The following is a 21689-nucleotide window of genomic DNA, read 5'->3' as shown; positions in this document are numbered from 1 at the left end:
CATCAGGGAAGAATCCCAGAACCTAAGGGTCATCATGGTGCATGAGTCTAGGAACAGAAAGAAATCCTGAACCATAACCTTACCTCCATCTGTCAGGCCTTGCTCATTGTCTCTGCCAATGTTTCAGTCTGTTTTCACTCATACTGGTTTCCAATCTTGCCTTCTCTTCCCAGCTACTGCTTCCTCTTCTCCTACTTGGCTCAATTTCCTGGAGGGTTTCTTAGTAGAGACTCTGGGCAAAGTCAGTGTGATTGTTGAACCCATGAATGAGCATGTGTGTGAATGAATGGGTCAATAAATGGATAAATTCAGCATTACTCTCCTTTGAGTTAGAAAATTAATTGAACCACTGAACTCAGTTATTTGCCCCAATTATCCACAGGTAGAATTTTGCAAAGATGACTTCGGGAAAGAATAGTGAGCCATCTATCTTAACATGATGTAATATTTTGAGCTTTCTATTTGAAATCCCTTATATTTATGTTCCTGGATGATATCTACTAAAATAGTGGCATGTTGAATAAAGTTCACTAATATGTAACAACAACAAAAAAATCTTATAAGTCAGGCATTTGTTAAGTACTTTAGTATTTAAGCCTTACAACAGCTGAAGAATAGGTACTATTATTAGACCATCAAATGAAGAAATTTAGAAACACAGGGTTTAGAAGTCACTTTCACAGGGGACGCAGGATTCCCACAGGGTTTTTCTGACTATAGCTTCAGGGCTTAGCCATTGCCCTATATAGCCTACTTTGTACTCACAGTGAAATGAAACTTTTAAGTTCTGTGTTATGTAAGTCTAGTTAATACAAATGTTTTGCTAAAGTTTAGCAGTTAAACATCATGACTCAGTTCAGTTCAGTCGCTCAGTCGTGTCCGACTCTTTGCGACCCCATGAATCGCAGCACGCCAGGCATCTCTGTCCATCACCAACTCCTGGAGTTTACCCAAACCCATGTCCATCGAGTTGGTGATGCCATCCAACCATCTCATCCTCTGTCGTCCCCTTCTCCTCCTGCCCCCAATCCTACCCAACATTAGGGTCTTTTCCAATGAGTCAACTCTTCACATGAGGTGGCCAAAGTATTGGAGTTTCAACTTCAACATCAGGCCTTCCAATGAACACCCAGGATTGATCTCCTTTAGGATGGATTGATTGGATCTCATTGCAGTCCAAGGGACTCTCAAGAGTCTTCTCCAACACCACAGTTCAAAAGCATCAATTCTGCGGCGCTCAGCTACACAAGCTGGAATTAAGATTGCCGGGAGAAATATCAATAACCTCAGATATGCAGATGACACCACCCTTATGGCCGAAAGTGAAGAAGAACTAAAAAGTCTCTTGATGAAAGTGAAAGAGGAGAGTGAAAAAGTTGGCTTAAAGCTCAATGTTCAGAAAACTAAGATCATGGCATCTGGTCCCATCACGTCATGGGAAATAGATGGGGAAACAGTGGAAACAGTGTCAGACTTTATTTTTTTGGACTCCAAAATCACTGCTGATGGTGATTGCAGCCATGAAATTAAAAGACGCTTACTCCTTGGAAGGAAGGTTATGGCCAACCTAGATAGCATATTTAAAAGCAGAAACATCATGACTAGTTAATAGTTAACTTGAAAGTACAGGAGAGTTGGCAAAATGAAGAGATGATATTTGTAACTTTAAAAGTTTCTTTTAAGCACTTTAGGTTTTTTGAAAGTATTTAAAGTGTTGGTCGCTCAATTGTGTCCAACTCTTTGCGATCCCATGGACTGCAGCCCACCAGGCTCCTCTGTCCATGGAATTCTTCAGGCAAGAATAATGGAGTGGGTAGTCATTCCCTTACCCAAGGGCTCTTTCTGACCCAGGGATCGAATTTGGGTTTCCTGCATTGCAGGCGAATTCTTTACAGTCTAAGCCACCAGGGTTTTTTAAACACTTGCAATTAACTCAGAACTCTGCAAGAAATTTGCAAGATATTCATATCTGCCCCAATACACTTACCAGTTACAGTGTTAGTGGGACAGAGTTGAAGTTATGATCTTTATTTATTGTGAGAGTAACTGATTGAATTGTTCCTGACTTCCAAAGCTTAAAATAGCATTTCTAAATTCCAACTCTACCATATCATTTAAAAATTATTAGCCACTACTTTAAAATACACATGAGTTCACATAATTTAAAAAGCAAAGTTCAATATAGAACTTTTAATGTGTACCTTCCCTTGGGCTGTTTGTGATTGTTACATAGTTTGATGTTGTGTGGTATGTTTCTCTGCTGTTATCATGAATGAACTACTATGTCACTGCATATCCACTTCTATTTTACTATAAAATATGACTCTCCTGGCCTTTTACATGATATCATAGCAGTTGTCCTTCAGTGCATCCTCTTGTCTCCGTAGAGAACTTCCCCCATCCCAGACTAAAGAGTTGTTTTTCTAGTCTTCTAAATCTCCAATAAAGAAAGATATGTCAAAACGAAAGAAAGAAAGAAAGAAATGTCTTCATTATCTAGATAATGGTCTCAATTCTCCATTTCCTTTTGGGTATAAACACTGGTCTAAAATTACATTACGTCATCTGTGATTCCAAGTTCATTTCTAACATCAACACAGAGGCACCTGAGGTTCTATTAAACCAGAGTTTGGTTCCCTTTTAGTTCTATTTTTTCTGCTCTGCTAGGATCTTAACTCCAAGGATCATAGTTCAGGTACAGCACCTCATATCATCCTTGTATCTTACATCATTGAGGTTTTCTTCTCTCTCATAAAGATGATTTTACCAGCAAGTGTTAGGCAGCTCTGGCTCTAAAACTTTCCCCAGGCTTACAGGTCCTTTTACTGACCTTACTTAAATTTAAGTACACCTCAAGTTTGGAGAAGTATTCAGAGAGAAGTCAAAGGTAAATGTGGCTTTAGTATTTGAATGTAGGGCAGAAATTTTTGCCAAATTGTTACTAGTTGTTCTTTAAAAAATATTTGAATTTATCTGAATTCATCAAGTCTTTCCATTCTAATTAACTGCAACATTTATTTTATTTTATTTTGCCAGGAATCTTCCTTTCTTTCTCTGAATAGCACAGGCAAAATACCAATTCTCAATCTATGAAATGCAAAAAGAGAACACTTCTCAAAGATTTATTGGCTTAATGGAAAAGGATATGTTGAGGAAAGAAATAGTAGCAGACAAAATTTTCCCTAGGTTATGTGTTTCTATCAAGCTGCAGAAGAGACAAAATTAGATCCATAAGACTGTGATCCTGAGCTTCTGATAAGGTCTCTGTCTCCTTACTGTTGTGCCTGTATTGAGGTTTCAAGACAGCAATTGCACTTCCAACAAGTAATTAAAACAATTAAAATAAGACAAGATGTATTCTTATTCCTCACTCCCTTGCAAATTGGACTATAAGAAGCAGAGATTCTTGGCTTCTGCCTAAGTATGCTCTGACTCCCCCACACACATCAGTTATCTTGTAAATTAGAAACCAGCTGTAACCATTAACAACTACCTTGTTATCCCTTATTTTGATTAATTCTCTTCCTCCACAGCACACATTTAGAGGATGACATCTGTTCTGAGAAGCTTCCATTTGGAAAGCCCCAGTTCTTGTTTGTTTTTTTTTTCCCATCAGCATATATAAGATGCATTGTCATGAAACAGGTTTCAAAAATAGTAATAAATATTTTATTTAATTAACCCACAGAAACCATCAGTCTTTTAGAACCTCAAACTGAGGAAAGGAAACAGGAGATGAGTGTAAGTAAATCAGTTTCATCTTTTTTTGAAAAAAAAATCACATGACTGGTATTGTCAGTATGCTTTAGATCTTAACACTAATTGATTAATAAATTGTCTATTTACTGATGTTCCCATAATAGAATCCTACATGTGCTATGGGTGTTCAATAATGTACACTTTAATTAATGATTTCTTTTATCTGAAACTTAAATGTCAGTTTGATTATAATGCATCTGCTGAGGGCAGAGTTCAGTAGAGCCTCTCAAGAGTAGAACTAAAATAGAAGACAACGGCCATTTTACTACAGGAGACTTAAGCCAATTAAACCAGCTCCCTTAAAGTGTTCCATCTTAGGGAAGCAAACTCTCAAGTCCCTTCTCACCAATAACTTTCTGATCACCTCTGCTGTACACATGGGCTATGGCTACAACCCACTGAACTAGATACTTAGGCCTCTATTTTAAACTCAGATATTGCCTTTGTTAGCGTCATCCACGCTTTGCTTTTGGCCTCTGGTGGTAAAGATGCATGGTGTGGGAATCCAGGGGAAAAGGTTTTGAAACAGAATTGCCATTTACTACCTGTGACCTTGTATAAATTTCTTGACTGAGTCTCTCTGTTTCTTCATCTGTAAAATAGTATTCAATGAGGCAAGTTCTATCAAGTATCGGCACAAAAAGGCCTTCAGTAAATGTCAATTATTCTCTCCTCTGGATAGAATCCAGATCCATCTGGGTTTGGTATTTTCATTGTTTTATATTTAAACAATATAGAAGTTTATCCCTATATGGTCCTTTGGGAGAAACGTGTCATAAACTTTCTAGATTTTTTACAATGAACGTGGGTAAGTTTTTAAATCAAGGTTAGGATGTAAAATCCTTATTTTTTTGGATTCAAAGTGGCATCTACATGCTAAGCACAGTTTTTTTAACTGAAGTATAGTTGATTTACAATACTGTGTTAGTTTCAGATGTACAGTAAAGTAACTCATATATATATATATATTCATATTCTTTTCCATTATAGGCTATTACAAGATATTGAGTATAGTTCTCTGTGTTATACATCAAATCTTTGTTGTTTACCTATTTTATACATAGTGGTGTGTATCCCTTAATCCTGAACTCCTAATTTATCCCTCTCATCCCTTTCTGGTAACCATAAGTTTGTTTTCTATGTCTGTAAGTCTATTTCTGTTTTGTAAATAAGTTAGTTTGTATTATTTTTAGATTTCACATTTAAATGATATCATATGATATTTGTTTTTCTCCGACTTACTTCACTTAGTATGATAATCTCTAGATCCCTCTATGTTGTTGCAAATGGCAGTATTCATTCTTCTTTATGGCTGACTAGTATTCCCTGTTCTTTTGTCAATGAACATTTTGGTTGCTTCCCTGTCTTGGCTATCGTAAGGAGTGCTTCTATGGCTATTGGGTTGCACGTGTCTTTTCAAATAAGAGTTTTCTCTGGATATATGACCAGGATTGTGATCACTGTGTCATATGGCAACTCTATTTTTAGTTTTTAGTTTCTTTAAGGAACCTCCATACTGTTTTCCAGAGGCTGTACCAATTTCCATTTTCACCAACAGTGTAGGAGGGTTCCCTTTTCTCCACAGTCTCTCCAGAATGTATTATTTGTAGACTTTTTAATGATAGCCATTGTGACCAGTTTGAGGTAGTTTTGATTTGCATTTCTCTAATTATTAGCAACGCTGAGCATCTTTTCATGTGCCTGTTGGCCATGTGTCTGTCTTCCTTGGGGAAATGTCTATTTAGTTATTCTGCCCATTTCTAATTTGATTTTTTTGATATAAAGTTATACAAGTTATCTGTATATTTTGGAAATTAACCTTTTGTTGATCACATTGTTTGCAAACATTTTCTCCTTGTCTGTAGGTTATCTTTTCATCTTGTTTATAGTTTCCTTTTTTAATGGTTTCTTTTTAAGCACACATATTTACTCCCTTATCTCTGTAAATCTCATTAAATAATAATACAGAAATTTAAAAAGGAATAAAAGCAAAACTATCCAGAGAGTGACCTTAACAGATAAGAGAGATAAACAAATTTCTGGAAGACAGCAGCAGATAGAAGTTGATATATATATTTTTTAACGGTTGAGGAGACTGCAGTCTAGAGCATTCTAGGCGGTGGCCGCAATGGAGAAGGGAACCCATCTTTGCAACAAGTGTGGTTCTGGGTGCAGCTGTGATAGATAGGGTAGAGGCCTGGGAGGTGCGGAAAATAAAGGGATAAACTGCAAGCTGAGTATCTCTCCCATTCCCACTTTAAAATAGACATGCCATCTAGCACTGACGCTCGGAGGAAAACCCCCAGTGTTCTCCTCTAAAGAAATACAGGGACCCACCAGCGGAGAAACAAAGGATTGCTATATTTTGTCATTTTGTTGGTCTCCAAGGAAAAGCCACCTCCTGGATCCTTCAGTCTACAAATTTCACATACATACACACATCTCCCATTCAGCCTTTCTATTAGATTGGAAGGTTGATCTTGGAGAAAATAGAAATAATTCAGGTAGTATAAGAACCCTTTTAAGAAATCTGTATCATTATCTTCAAAGAGTCTACAACACATACCACTCATGAAAAGTATATATATAAAGAGGCCCTAAGAAAACAAGAACTAAATTTTCAATAATAAATAAGTCAGTCATGAAGATGTAATGTACCTACATGGTGACTATAGTTAATACTTTGTTACATATTTGAAAGTTACTGAGAGTGAATCATAAAAGTTCTCATCACAAGAAAAAAATTATAACTGTAGTGAGATACTAACTAAACTTACTATTTAGATAATATACAATCAGATTATTATCATTATAATATCATAATTATCAAATCATTATGTTGTATACCTTAAACTAATGCCATGTTATATGTCAATTATATTTCAGGAAAAAAAAATAAGAATGGGTGCCTCAAAATAAGAAAGTTTGGTAATAAAAATTATAAAATCAATGGGATAGTTGGAAGGTAAAATCAAGGAATTTCCCCCAGAAAAGAATGACAATAATGAAAACAAAATCCCAAAGAAATAGACAATAGGAGGGTAAAAAGAGATACAGAGGATTAATTCATTCAACTAATAAAAATTCTAATAAAGAATAAAGGTTCTTAAGGAACCATGGAGACCAAATGAAACATAAAAGACATGTCCAGTGTTTTATTTTCATTGTATTATTTTTATTATGTTTTGGCCACACTGCACAGCGTGTGGGATCTTAGTTCCCTGGCTGGAGATCGAATCTGTGACCCCTGCAATGGAAGCATGAAGTCTTAACTACTACACTGATAGGAAGTCCCCAATGTATTATTCTTTGTGTCCTTTCATATGACCTAACTATTTCTTAGCAAAATAATTTAAAGCCCCAGATTCAAATATATTATTGTGAGATCTCAGAGCACCAAGAATGTAAGAATATTCTAAATCATCCAAAAAGACACAGTTCACCCATAGGAAATAAAAGTCAACAGCATTAGCCTTCTTAGCATCAAATTTCTAAGGAAAAATAACTTTGAATGAAGGGTACCATGTAAAAACTATCAAGTTTGAATAGGAAATGGTGATATTTCTTTTTTTTTTTTAACATGCAAGAACTTGCAGAGTTTACTTTGTACTATTTATTTCAAAAGAATTTACTTGAAGATGAACACCAAGAAAGAGGATGGTACAGGATACAAGAAACCATGTCACTAAAAAGGAATCTAATGAAAGTAAATTTCAAGGTGACAATTGAGCAGCTATTCTGATAAAAGATCAGTCCAGATTAGAATGTGAAATCATGGGACTTCAAGGAAACACTCTCCAATAAGTAGGAGGAGGAGGAGGAGAAAAAAATCAACAGAATCCATAAGATATTCAGAATACAGTGACTAAAGAGCCTCTTGATGAAAGTGAAAGAGGAGAGTGAAAAAGTTGGCTTAAAGCTCAATGTTCAGAAAACTAAGATCATGGCATCTGGTCCCATCACTTCATGGGAAATAGATGGGGAAACAGTGGAAACAGTGTTAGACTTTATTTTTTGTGCTCCAAAATCACTGCTGATGGTGATTGCAGCCATGAAATTAAAAGACGCTTACTCCTTGGAAGGAAGGTTATGGCCAACCTAGATAGCATATTTAAAAGCAGACATTACTTTGCCAACAAAAGTCCGTCTAGTCAAGGCTATGGTTTTTCCAGTGGTCATGTATGGATGTGAGAGTTGGACGGTGAAGAAAGCTAAGCACTGAAGAATTGATGCTTTTGAACTGTGGTGTTGGAGAAGACTCTTGAGAGTCCCTTGGACTGCAAGGAGATCCAATCAATCCATCCTAAAGGAGATCAGTCCTGGGTGTCCATTGGAAGGACTGATGTTGAAGCTGAAACTCCAATGCTTTGGCCACCTCATGTGAAGAGTTGACTCACTGGAAAAGACCCTAATGCTGGGAAGGATTGGGGGCAGGAGGAGAAGGGGACGGCAGAGGATGAGATGGTTGGATGGCATCACTGACTCGATGGACATGGGTTTGGGTAAACTCCGGGAGTTGGTGATGGACAGGGAGGCCTGGCGTGCTGCAATTCATGGGGTCGCAAAGAGTCAGACACGACTGAGCGACTGAACTGAACTGAAAGCATATTATTTTTGATTCACTACAAATATAATGGAAAAAGCAGTCAGAAACTAGAGGAAAGTCAATTAAAATCATAATTCAAATATACTGCAGCTAAATCAGAGTGTGGCTTTGAATAGCTGGGAGACTATAAGAAAGGAGAATATATTCAATGTTGATACCTAGAACATTTCCCTTTGAGAGATTCAAGGTTCTTGACAGTGGAACCAGAGAGAGTGGTGTGTTTATTGCATGTTATATGGCTCTGTGATAAGCCAGAGTCATTACTCATGCAAGAGTAAATACTGTTTTGGTTTGTTTTTTTACTTCAACACATAGACTCAACCTATAGACAAAACACAGGAGGTTTAATTATGATTACAAAACAGATTATAAATTATCAACATTGACAATATAAAGGTTGAAGAACAGCTAACAGAGGGCAGGAAATAAGGAAGGGAAGAGAAATAAGAAGGGGAAGAGTTGTTAATATCCTCAGCATAACAGATGAGCAGTCAAGAGGGGCTTTTGAAAGCCAATGGAATAAGAAACAGTTTTGAAGTATACTATTTACAGTTATAAAAGACTAAAAATAGTAATATGAAATACAAAATGGGACAATGGGGGAGCTAAAGCCTCACCCGTGATAGCAGAAAGTCAATATTTAATATCCCAAGTTGACAGATCAAGAAGTGGTAATGGAAGTGCATAATTTACAGATGCATTAGGTAGCCACTAGCAGAACTTAACAACATAAATGATTAACTGTGGCTGCTTCTGGAGAGACAGGCTGACAATAAGGAGTCATGATGCAGGGACTGCTCCCTTCTCATTATAAATTTTTCTGAACTGTGTGCTTTGTTACTTGGATTAAAAAAATAAAAAAATTTAAAAGTCTAAGTTATGATGCAGTCGTGCTAAGTCGCTTCAGTCGTGTCTGACTCTTTGAGATCCTATGGACTGTAGCCCGCCAGGCTCCTCTGTCCATGGGATTCTCCAGGCAAGAATACTGGAGTGGGTTGCCATGCCCTCCTCTCGGGGATCTTCCCGACCCAGGGATCAAACCCATGTCTCCTGTGGTCCCTGCTTTATAGGCAGAGTCTTTACTGCTGAGCCACTGGGGAAGCCCCTAAGTTATGATATTTTAACACCATTTACAGAAACTAATTTAACAGAGACTCTAAAAACTACGAGCCTCTGCTAACTGGCTGCTCTCCACAGCTGTAATGAAGTAAAACTGAAGTTCAAAATCATCATGCAGATGTGTTTTGAGATACTAATACGACTTTATTAATGAAAACTATACTGTGCTTCAAAAAGTTTCAGTTTTGAGTTAAATCTTATTTTAACTTAAAAAATTTTAGTTGAAAACACGTGATGAAGACAATGACTCCTTAACTACTCAAATATTTGACTAACCTAGGTCTTTTTCTCTGTACAACTTTTCACTTGTCTTCAAATTTGGCAAAAATCAAATAAGATGTTCTACTTTGATTCTTAAGAGAAACTAATAAAAAGAACTGAGGGGGAACATCTGCATATAAGACCCATTGACTTAGAATCAACTGCTCTATGTTATATTTTATTACTGTGCATATAAACAGGCTTTTCCTCTCTCCTCTCCCCTCTCTCCTTTATGACTGTAGTTCTTGGTAAAGAATCTGCCTGCTAACACAGGAGATGAGGGTTCAATTCCCGGGCCAGGAAAAGCCCTAGAGAAGGAAATGGCAACCCATTCCAGTATTCTTGCCTGGGAAATCCCATGGACAGGGGAGCTTGGTGGACACGATTAAGCTACTAAACAACAACAACAATAAACAGTTTAGGATTTTAAATGTGATAACCTTTTTTTTTTTAAGGAAAAGAGAAGGAATCCAAAAAGACTTGTGTCTTTTTTTAATATTTAAGAAATAATTTGCATATTTAAAGTTTCCTCCTTCTTCTAATTGCCCAATTATTATGGAACCTAATGACACTTAGCACAGGTTGGGTTTTCCAGAAGCAGATGCTGAAACAAAGCTTAGTGCGAGATGGTTATAGATATCAATAACTGTGAAAGCATGTGAGAAGAACTGGCAGAGAGAGAAGATGAACTGTAATGCCTGATAAAGTCCCTGGGCCACTGGGGAGCTCTAGAGCAAATCTTGCCTCATAAAGTTGTCCTTCCATTGGACTGAAATGGCTGGTCCTTTGTACCCACCTCTAGAGGCAGGCTGTCCCATGACGGGTGTGGTCTCAGACCCAGCTGCTGTTTGCAATCGAGGCAGACCCTGAAGCAGCAGTCAGTGGGAAGCTGTATGCTGGTCACACTCCCCACAGCTGAGCAATGAACCTTTCTTGAGGGGAATCTGGGTTGCTCATCTCTGTGTCTACCTCACTGCTGATCTGTGATAGTTAAATGCAAAAACCTACCTTATTGTGGTGTAACGGATCTGGTAAGCTGAGCTTGTGATTAGCTGTGCCGGGTCCTACAACAGCTATAGGAAATGGCTTTGTAGATGGCTTCAGCCATCTTGCTTCTTCTCAAAAATGATTTTAGGATCCACTGAGCAAAGCATTCAGAAACATCCCCTTTTCTACTTCTGCCTTCCTTGGCTTTGCATCTTGACACACTCTCTCTACTGAGCCTTATTTGATTCACGACCTACTTTGTTTCAACCCTGCCTGCAGGAAACTCACCCAAAGAGTAGGTAGAAACCAGCAGATCACCAGACAGGTTCCATAGCCCCCACCCTAGTTGTCAGGAGCAGGGCATCAGAAACGCATGACACCAGGGGCTGGGCAGGTCAGAGAATTCAGCAAAGACCAAGCGAGTCTGCCCCCAGTTGGAAGTGGTATGAGAGGTCTTCAAGCCCACCACCCATTCATCAGTTGTTTCTGCCTGCAACCCTGATTTGCCGTAGGGCAGTGGTCCCCATCCTTTTTGGCACCAGGGACTAGTTTCATGGAAGACAGTTTTGCCATGGACCGGAGTTGGGGGGGGTGGGGGGAGGATGGTTTCAGGATAATTTAAGAGCACTGCACTTTATTTCTATTATTATTACATCAGCTCCTCAGATCATCAGGCATTAGATCCTGGAGGTTGGGGACCCCTGCCCTAAAGGAACAACCACCCTCTTGTTCAGGTCACATGGGTGGAAGGCTGACCAACCCTTGTGTGCCTGAGGTGGTCTTGTGGGCCAAGTCTGGACACTCAGCCAACCTGGATGTAGTGATTATGTCAGAAATGGACATTCAACTCAACCATGGCAATAAAACTCTACTCCAAAACAGATATTATTGAAAGGGTGCTTTCTCTCCATGGGAATTGCTCTGTGTAGGTTATTTTAAATCTCAATTCAGCCATGCCTGAAATAGGCTTTTCAGCCTCAGGAGCCAATAAATTTCCTTTTTTGTCTAAACTCATTTGAAATGATTTTTCCCATTTCCCCCCAAAAAAAGCCTGGGCTAATACAAATCCTCTCACAACCTCCTTACTAATTGCTGATCCAGTTGATTTGATGGGGAACTCAACACTCTTGCTTACACCAAATAAAAAACCTCTTTGTAAGTTTACCCTTTGTTTAGTCCTGTGGAACTTCAGTGGCATAGGCATTCATCCAAGTAGTTTGTCTACATCAGTGGTTCTCAAACTTGGCAGCACATCAGAATAAACTGGGAGACTTAAAAATTGGAGATTACTGGGCCTCAATGTAGGTCTACAGAATCAGAATTTCTGGGTTTGTGGCCAAGGAAAGTGTATTTTTTTAAGCTATGTGGATAGTTTTAATCTAGTGCCAGATTTAAAAGCAACTGATCCACATAATGCCAAGTAATTGTCCTATTAAAAGCAATAAGTTGGTCAGCTGGAAAACAGTACGATACACGTCTCTTGTTTGTTTGCATTATATTTTTTAAGATCTGGTCCTTAAGTTCAAGAAACAAACACACATCCTTCCTAAAGAAACAGCAGTAGCTCTGGTGGAAAAAAAAATTGAGTGGAAGAAAATTGGGAAGTGGATTTACCATAAAACTAATAAAGCTTAAGTTTCAGGGCTCCATACTTGAACTTGTAAGTGCTTCCATGACCATCTGGGCTTGTGAAATTTAAGGAGTACAATATTTTAACCGCAAATGGTTGAGACCACTGTCTCTTTCCACTTTGATTTCTAATCAGTCATATTTCCCCTTGTGCTGGGTAGCATGGGAGAAGCCCATGGTATTTTTGGACCCTGACTAAGGAAGCTGATGAGGTTACATATAGTTTTGGTTAAGTGTACTAGTTATGTGGTCCACAGCCTCTTCCATGGATGGTTTAGTTACCGCTAGCTGCCCCAGTGCAAGAACAAATTTTAGGAATGGTCCTACCACCTTCTATACCAACATACTCCACCTTGAAAAATGAAAGTTCAGGGCCTGATATGACCTTCATAATATGATACAACATCAGGAATAAAAGAGAAGCTGGTTAGTGAATGTTGTCAATTCAAATAGTACTTGAGATTCATTCCTGCAACAAACCTCTGAAATATCTTGACATCTTACAGCTTATATATGAAAGACACCTGAGTGAAGTTTTCTTAAAATTGACAACAATCCTAAAAACATACATATCAATACCAATAATAAGTGGTGAAGCCAATAGAAAGCTTTCCATTCTGTAAATCATAAAAAAAAACAAAAAACAAAAAAACACATTATTTGAGGACTTCCCTAGCAGTTCAATGGTTAAGACTCCAAGGTTCCAATACAGGGGCCACAGGCTCAATTCCTGGTCATGGAACTAAGATCCTACATGCCTCATGGAGTGGCTAAAAAGTAAAAAATCATTTGATCCACCATGCTAAAGGGAAACTGATTCCTCCTGTTCTTTAGGTAAAAAGTGTAGCAAAACCATTGTTCTAAGAAGAGGTCATCAAACATGCAGGCAGTACTTTTATTTGGTACACCAGATAGATAATTATCAAAAAATGTTATTTCCTACATTTTGAGATCTCTCCAGAATTTGCCAGCTTTGAATGTGTTGCTGTTATTGTGTTTACTTATAATTTTATATTTAATTTCTTATCTAATAATTTGAATTTTTTTTAATAAAAAAGGGGCTCCAAAACTGTGTGCGCTTCAGGCCCATAGATCTGCCCCTCAGTTGAAGTGAGCACCTTGCCCCTGCATGCTGATGGTGGATGTGATAAAACCTAATAGACTTGTCCTTTAAGCTGTCTTGGTCTCCTGAAAACCAAATCTGGTTATTATTAAGTCAGCAAATGTACTGTTGATGGATTTAGTGACTCTGTAGGAATCTGTGTGGCCAGACAGATAAATAATACATCATTTAAAGGTTTTTAATCTGTAACAGTGTTTTGGAAGAAGCTATTCTTTAAAAGAAATTAGGAAGAAGGATACACCATGGACAGGGAGAGAAATATATAAACAACCAATTATGATTAACCATACTAGAGGAAGGGTGATTTATCTCTTATTTCTCTCTATAGGAAATACTACAAAATCATTGTCATGGGAAGCGGTGATTAAGTAGATCTTGTCTAACAGAGCCGGTCTGGCTTGGCTCAATATAACCTCAGAATCCATTTCTTCCTTTTCAGCAAGGGCATTGCTGCAAATAGAATGGTATAGTTTCATGTAAATGATGCAAAAAACTTACAGAAGCTGTTACAAACACACTCAGGTCCCCATGCATGCTGAATCTCACTCCCAGCTTCGCAGCTTACAGGTGTTAGGAAGAAATGAATACTTATGATGACAGGTATGCTCTTTTGTTCTATTCATCCGATTTCCTGAACCACTTTGAACAATCTCAGTATTTGCAAAACAGCGTTTAAAAACTGCTCATTTAAATTCTCTTCTCTAAGCATCTTTAGTCGTATCTTAGATTCATGGGATATTAATTGGTTTACTAAGAAGAAAATTGGAGCCATAAAAGTTTGGTAAACACTAGTTTATACAACAGTGAGCTGATTTCTTTACTATTTGTAGTAGGTCTTCTTGGAGTTTTTAATAATGAATCTCTCAGTGCAAGGTATAGAAGAAAGTAGTTTGCAATGCTGCCTGAATTAAAATGGGCTATAACATTGAAAAATGCTGCTCTGGACTAAAATAAAGGGAGATAATGGAATGTAAATGCTTTATAGAGCATAAAAATTAAATGAATTATATGATACTTTTATAATAATTATGATGATGATGATCACTATGTTCAAAGGAATCATTGATTATCTCATTTCTTTCTACTGGGACCATTTAAACTATCTGTTTACGAGAAAAAAATGAACTAAGACAGACATATTTACTTACATAATTTTCCTCTGTGATAGTTTTATTTTAAAAAGAGGTTGAGAACAACTATACAAGTGTCTAGTTATCAAGCTTCTATCTGCTGCCTTAGTACTTCCACTACTTTTTTTGAGATTTTCCACTACATTTATTAATATTAAAGAACAGTGACTGTCAATGCAATATCTATCAAAATACCAATGGCATTTTTGAAGAAATTAGATAATTCATTCTAAACTTCAGGTGGAATCTAAAAGCACCCTGGATAACCAAATGATTTTGAAAAATAAGAACAAAGTTGGAAGTCCCATGGGCCTTAATTTCAGAAAATATTACAAAGCTACAGTAATAAAAGCTGGGTGGTAGTAGACAGACAAGTAGACCAATGGAATAGAATAAAGAACCCAGAAATAAGTCAACTCATATATGGCCAAATGGTCTTTGACAAAGATGCCAAGGTCACCCAGTGGGGAAAGAACAGTCTTTTCAACCAATGGTGTTAGGAATACTGGATATGCACATACAAAAGAATGAAGTTGGACTCTCATCTTACACCATATACAGAATTAAATCAAAATGGATTAAAGCCCTAAATATAAGACCTATAAAACTCCTAGGAGAAGAAGGGAGAAACTTTCATGAGTTTGAATGTGGTAATAATTTTTTGGATATGTTACCAAAAGCACAGGAAACAAAAGCATTATAGGCAAATGTGTGTGCGTGCAAAGTTGCTTCAGTCATGTCTGACTATGTGTGACCCTATGGACTGTAGTCTGCCAGGCTCCTCTGTCCGAGGGATTCTCCAGGCAAGAATATTGGAGTGGGTTTCCATGCCCTCTTTCAGGGAATCTTTCTGATACAGGGATCAAACCTGTGTCTCTTAGGTCTTCTGCATTGGCAGGTGGGTTCTTTACCACTAGAGCCACCTGGGAAGTCCCAGTAGGGAAATGCAGCAGCTAAGTCACTTCAGTCGTGTCCAACTCTGTGTGACCCCATAGACGGCAGCCCACCAGGCTCCTCCATCCCTGGGATTCTCCAGGCAAGAATACTGGAGTGGGTTGCCATTTCCTTCTCCAATAGTAGGGAAATGAGACTACATCAAACCTAAAAACTTTTGTGCATTAAAATGACACAACCATAAAGTGAAAAGGCAACCTATAATGAGAGTAAATATTTGCAAATCATATATCTGAAAAGGGATTAATATCCTGTGTATATAAAGGACTTCTACAACAACAATCTTTAGAAAGAAAAACAGAGCTGGAGGAATCATACTCCCTGACTTCAGACTATACTAAAAAAGCTACAGTCATCAAAACAGTATGGTACTAACACAAAAACAGACACCTAGATAAGTGGAACAAAATAGAGAGCCCAGAAATAAACCCAAGCACTCACCATGAATTAACCTATGAAAGGAAGCAAGGATATACAATGGAGAAAACACAGTCTTTTCCATGAGTGTGCTGAAAAAAAAAAAACTGGAACACTGTATGTAAAAGAATGAACTTAGAGCATTCCCTAACAGCATATATGAAAATAAACTCAAAATGGATTAAAGACCTAAATAAAAGATTGGAAACCATAAAATTCCTAGAAGAAAACAGGCAGAACACTCTTTGACATAAATCATAGCAATATTCTTTTGGATCTGTCTTCCAAAGCAAAGAAAATAAAAATAAAAACAAAACTAAACAAATGGGACCTAATTAAAATCTTTTGCATAGCAAAGGAAACCGTTGATGAAACAAAAAGGTAATCTAGTGAATGGGAGAAAATATTTACCAATGGTATGACCAACAAGTGCTTAATATCTAAAATACATAAACAGCTCATACAACTCAACATCAAAAAAGCAAACAACCTGATTAAAAGATGGGCAAAATACCCAAACAGACATTTCTCCAAAGAGGACATACAGATGCTAACAGGCACATGAAAAGATGCTCAACATTATTAATCATCAGGGAATACAAATCAAAACCACAAGGAGAAATCACCTCATATCTGTCAGAATGGCTATCATCAAAAAGAACACAAATGAAGATGTGGAGAAAAGAGAACCCTTATACACTGGGAATATAAATACAAATGTTGGTGGCAATGTAAATTAGTTCAGTCACTGTGGAAAAACAGTATAAGAATTTCTCAAAAAGCTAAAAACAGAACTACGATACTCCTGAGTAGGCATCTAAGAACAAAAACACTAATTCAAAAAGATACATGCACCCCAATGTCCATAGCAGCATTATTTACAACTGCCAAGATATGGAAACAATCTAAGTGTACATCAACAAATGAATGGATAAAGAAGATATGGTATATATAGACACAATGCACTACTACTCAGCCACAAAACAGAATGAAATTTTGCCATTTGCAGCAACATGGATGGACTTGTAGGATATTATTTTAAGTGAAATTAGTCAGACACAGAAAGAAAAATATTATTTGATACCACTTATATGTGGAATCTAAAAAATACAACAAACAAATGAAAACTAAAAAAGGAACAGTCTTACAGATATAGAGAACAAATTAGCAGTTACCAGTGTAGATTTAAAAGTGGGGAGAGCAATATAGGGGTAGAGGATTAAGAGGCACAAATTATATACATAAAATAAGCTATAAGGATATATTGCACAATACGAGGAATACAGCCAATGTCTTATAATAACTATAAATGGAGTATACCTTTAAAAATTGTGAATCACTATATTGTACACCTATAACTTACATAATATTGCACATCAACTGTACATCAAAAAATAAAAAAAGTAAAATGGTTGTTACCAGGGGCAAGGGGGTGTGGGGAAGGGGGTTGTTTAATGGGTATAGGGTTTCAGTTTTGCAAGATGAAAAACTTCTGGAGTTCTCTTTCAAAGCAATATGAATATATTGAAAGCTACTGAACAAAGGTCCATCCAGTCAAGGCTATGGTTTTTCCAGTGGTCATGTATGGATGTGAGAATTGGACTATAAAGAAAGCTGAGTGCCAAAGAATTGATGCTTTTGAACTGTGGTGTTGGAGAAGACTCTTGAGAGTCCCTTGGACTGCAAGGAGATCCAATCAATCCATCCTAAAGGAGATCAGCCCTGGGTGTCCATTGGAAGGACTGATGTTGAAGCTGAAACTCCAATACTTGGCCACCTGATGTGAAGAGCTGACTCATTTGAAAAGACCCTGATGCTGGGAAAGATTGAGGGCAGGAGAAGGGGACGGCAGAGGATGAGATGTTTGGATGGCATCACCAACTCGATGGACATGAGTTTGAGTGGACTCTGGGAGTTGGTGATGGACAGGGAGGCCTGGCATGCTGCGGTTCATGGGGTCGCAAAGAGTCGGACACGACTGAGTGACTGAACTGAACTGAACTACACGCTTAAAAATGGTTAAGATGATAATTTTATGTGGTTTTTTTTTTTTTTACCATAAACAAAAGCAGATTGTCCTGGAGCTACTTAAAGATGAGCTGAGGATATTTACATCCAGACCTTCCAATACTTCTGTTCACCTTTGTTCTGGTCAAAAGCAATTCTTTTAATAAGTTCCCCTTGGAGCCAGAATACTTAAGAGATTATGAATAGAAAACATGAGAGGTAAGAGTGAGAATTTCACAATGGGTCTGAAATGTTTTTATTTGAAATTCCCTTTGATTTCAAATTTTGCCATTGGTGATTAAACGCATCAAGGACTTGCTTGACTCATGTAAGTCTGGGAAACCTTTCACTACAAAGATCTTTGCAAAGTATTCAAGAGCAGCTCAGAGGCTAGGCCTTCTGCTCACCCCCCTTGAGTCCATGGGCACCTACAGCATCTTCTTTTTCACTTGAAGGGATTGTTATTTTATATATAGACTTATACCATCTTTTTGGGCTTCCCAGGTGGTGCTAGGTATAAGGAAGCCACCTGCCAATGCAGGAGACATAAGAGACATGGGTTCAGTCCCTGATTTGGGAAGATCCCCTGGAGGATGGCATGGCAACCCACTCCAGTATCCTTGCCTGGAGAATCCCATGGACAGAGGAGACTGGTGGGCTACAGTCCATAAGAGTCACAAAGAATCGCACACGACTGAAGCAACTAAGCACATACCATCTTTGGCCTTTAAACTCTCTAGAGCTTAAGACAATCCTGGTATTATTAGGTTGGAAACTCAAATGCCTTTAGTATTTCACAACATTCAGGTAGTCTTTAGAGTTTTCGGATTCATTGCTGTGATAGTGTTACCAAAAACACAAGTTCATGTGCCTGACACATGGTGAGGCCAAACGATACTAAAACGTTGGAGTTTGGAACAGAGAAAAGTTTATTACAGGGCCATGCAAGGAGATGGGTGGCTCATGCCCTAATAAGCACAAAGTTACTGAAAACTTTCATCAAAGCTCTTTTAAAAGCAAAAGGTGAAGGAGGAACATGGCTAATTGTTGCAAACTTCCTGGTGTCAGATCCTTTGTTCTTGAAGTCAGGTCATGGTCAGGTAATGATGTTCCTGTAAATCTCTACGAAACGAATGTCATTCTCTGTCCTGACAAGAAACGGCAAGGTTCCAAGGCACAGCTTTCACCCTCCAAGGTCCCAGTCCTAGCTAAAAGGAGGCAGAGCTCAGCTGCCAGCTCACTCAGGGCTAGGTCCCCAGACTCTGCCCAGCTGTCATCTCTGAGGGAGCCAGGTGCCCAACCCAACTGGCCCTCAGGCTACTCAGGTCACCCAAAGGGGAGAGACCAGGTCCCACAGATTATGACCCAGGCAGACTGCCACTACTGTTATATCACTGAGACAGGGACAAGGGAGAGGTCACTGCTGCCTCAAGGCCTGGGCCGAGGCTAGTGGAGGGCCTTAGTGAGGGCTCTGGAGCTCTGCAGGACACGGTGCCCAGCCTGTTCTCTGGGCCCCCACCAAGCTCACCTGCTGGCCCAAGGCGGAATGAGCTGGAGAGCTTCCAGGAGAAGCCAGGATTAGTCTCTTACCTGGCTCTTCATCTCACAACTACCACTCCACTGTGGTCTGATTCTCCTCACTAACTAGAACTCCTTAACAGTTGGTTGCTTGTGGGCGGGGCCCACTGCTGCAGTGTCCAATGGCTGAGCAGGATCCATTGCCTGGTAACAGGGATGAGTAATGACCCAGAGCAATGGGTCAAGGGCTTGGGCTCACTGCTGCTGCTGCTCCTAAGTCGCTTCAGTCGTGTCCTACTCTGTGCATCCCCATAGACAGCAGCCTACCAGGCTCCTCTGTCCCTGGGATTCTCCAGGCAAGAACACTGGAGTGGGTTGCCATTTCCTTCTCCAATGCATGAAAGTGAAAAGAGAAAGTGAAGTCGCTCAGTCATGCCCAGCTCACTATGCTCTGTTATAATAGAAAGCCAGAACAAACCTTAGTGGAAAATGGAATACAATTGCAGCATCATTTACTCCTATTTGCGGCATCCAAGAAGCTGCTTTTCTTTTTTATTAAAAATATTGTACCCCTTTTACCTGCCCCCCCCTTAACCTTTTTTGCAGTGAAGATGGTGTACATTCAGACTGAGCATGGGTACCAAAAGCAACCGATCATCTTTCAAAATAAGAAGGTGGTCCTGCTTGGAGAAACTGGCAAGGAGAAGCTCCTGCAATGCTACAAAAATATTGGTCTGGGCTTCAAAACACTGAAGAAGGCCATGGAGGGCACCTAGATGGACAAGAAGTGCCCTTTACCGGTAATATCTCTGAGGGCAGATCCTATCTGGTATGGTGCCATGATGAAGATGCAGAGGACCCCGTCATCAGCAGAGACTACCTCCGAACATCTGAAAGTACAAGCGCACCTTTCCCCTCGCTTCAGTGGAGAAGGCAATGGCAACCCACTCCAGTACTCTTGCCTGGAAAATCCCATGGACGGAGGAGCCTGGTGGGCTGCAGCCCATGGGGTCTTTAAGGGTCGGACATGACTGAGCGACTTCACTTTCACTTTTCACTTTCATGCATTGGAGACGGAAATGGCAACCCACTCCAGTGTTCCTGCCTGGAGAATCCGAGGGATGGGGGAGCCTGGTGGGCTGCCGTCTACTGGGTCGCACAGAGTTGGATACGACTGAAGTGACGACGCAGAAGCAGCAGCAATGGTGTCCAGACCTACGACCCCAAGTAAGACAGTGAGCTTCAACGTGCTCAAGGTTACCAAGGCTGCCAGCACCAAGAATTCCAGAAGTTCTGATACTACACCCCTGTCCACTGTCCCAAACAAAATAGTTATTGTCCCAGTCAAAAAACAAACAAAACCGTACACTTTTCTGGGCCCTTGCGCATCCTCCTCGGTCCGGATTGTGCTTCCGGTGCGAAGGTCACGGACAAGATGGCTCTGCCCGTGCAGGTCCCTCTCGGGTCATCAAGCTCAGCCATTGCTCTGTGGTGTTTCTCGGCGGGCGTGGCCTACAGCGCCAAGCGCTACCATTACCTGAAACCCCAAGCAGAAGAGGAGAGGAGTATAGCAGCTGAGAAGAAAAAAAAAGCAGGATGAGCAGAGGCTCATTGAGTAGAACTGGTAGAAGAAGCCCAAGAGGACAGTGTGTTAAAGTGAGCCTGCCTGTCTCCAGAGCAGTATGATGAATAAAACTTGCTGTGTTCTGTGAAAATAAATAAATAAATAAAATAAAAATACTGTACCTTACTTTTGTTCTTCAAAGAGAAGATCTATAGCTCAAAGAGAAAGCTTTTCTTTAACGCATTTTCTACCTAAGTGTTTTTTTGTAGCATCTAATCAAAGGGCAGACTTGTAAGTGGAAAAACTTTTTTCTCTATCCATCATACAGAGTCAATGAAAACGGTCCCAGCCTGCAGAAAGACCTTTTGGAGAAAAGTACATTTCCTGCACATCCAGTTTACCTTGCCTTTGCTGTACAAAGGTTGCCAAATGATAACAGGGTAAGAAACTGCTTTTAAGAAGTCAGCCTGCAGCGGGTTGGCTTGGAAGGCGCAATCTCTTTTTGTTACTCGGATCTTCTCAAAGAGATACAGGTTTTGGAGACAGGGCCTCTCCTCACCAGGGAAAATCTATGAGGCTAAAATTGCCCCTACTTTAATCCCTGGGAGCCATTCA

General features: G+C 39.2%; 1 protein-coding gene across 2 annotated transcripts in view; it reads right to left on the bottom strand.

Moving 5' to 3' along the window:
* Positions 1 to 19634, bottom strand: part of SGPP2 (sphingosine-1-phosphate phosphatase 2) — a 213169-nt gene extending 193535 nt beyond the window's left edge. For both annotated transcript variants that reach the window (XM_081579454.1, XM_081579453.1), the window contains exon 1: positions 19583 to 19634. Coding sequence is in view for 1 of the 2 variants with exons in the window: in XM_081579453.1 (XP_081435579.1) it covers positions 19583 to 19594 (12 nt within the window). In the remaining variant the exon portion in view is untranslated. The remainder of the gene's footprint in view (positions 1 to 19582) is intronic.
* Positions 19635 to 21689: the final 2055 nt, after the last annotated feature.

Source organism: Giraffa tippelskirchi, chromosome 3 (assembly GCF_054371585.1).
Source record: "Giraffa tippelskirchi isolate mGirTip1 chromosome 3, T2T-mGirTip1v1.2.pri, whole genome shotgun sequence".
In the NCBI taxonomy this organism is placed as follows: Eukaryota; Metazoa; Chordata; class Mammalia; order Artiodactyla; family Giraffidae; genus Giraffa; species Giraffa tippelskirchi.
This window is presented reverse-complemented; position numbering and strand designations above follow the sequence as displayed.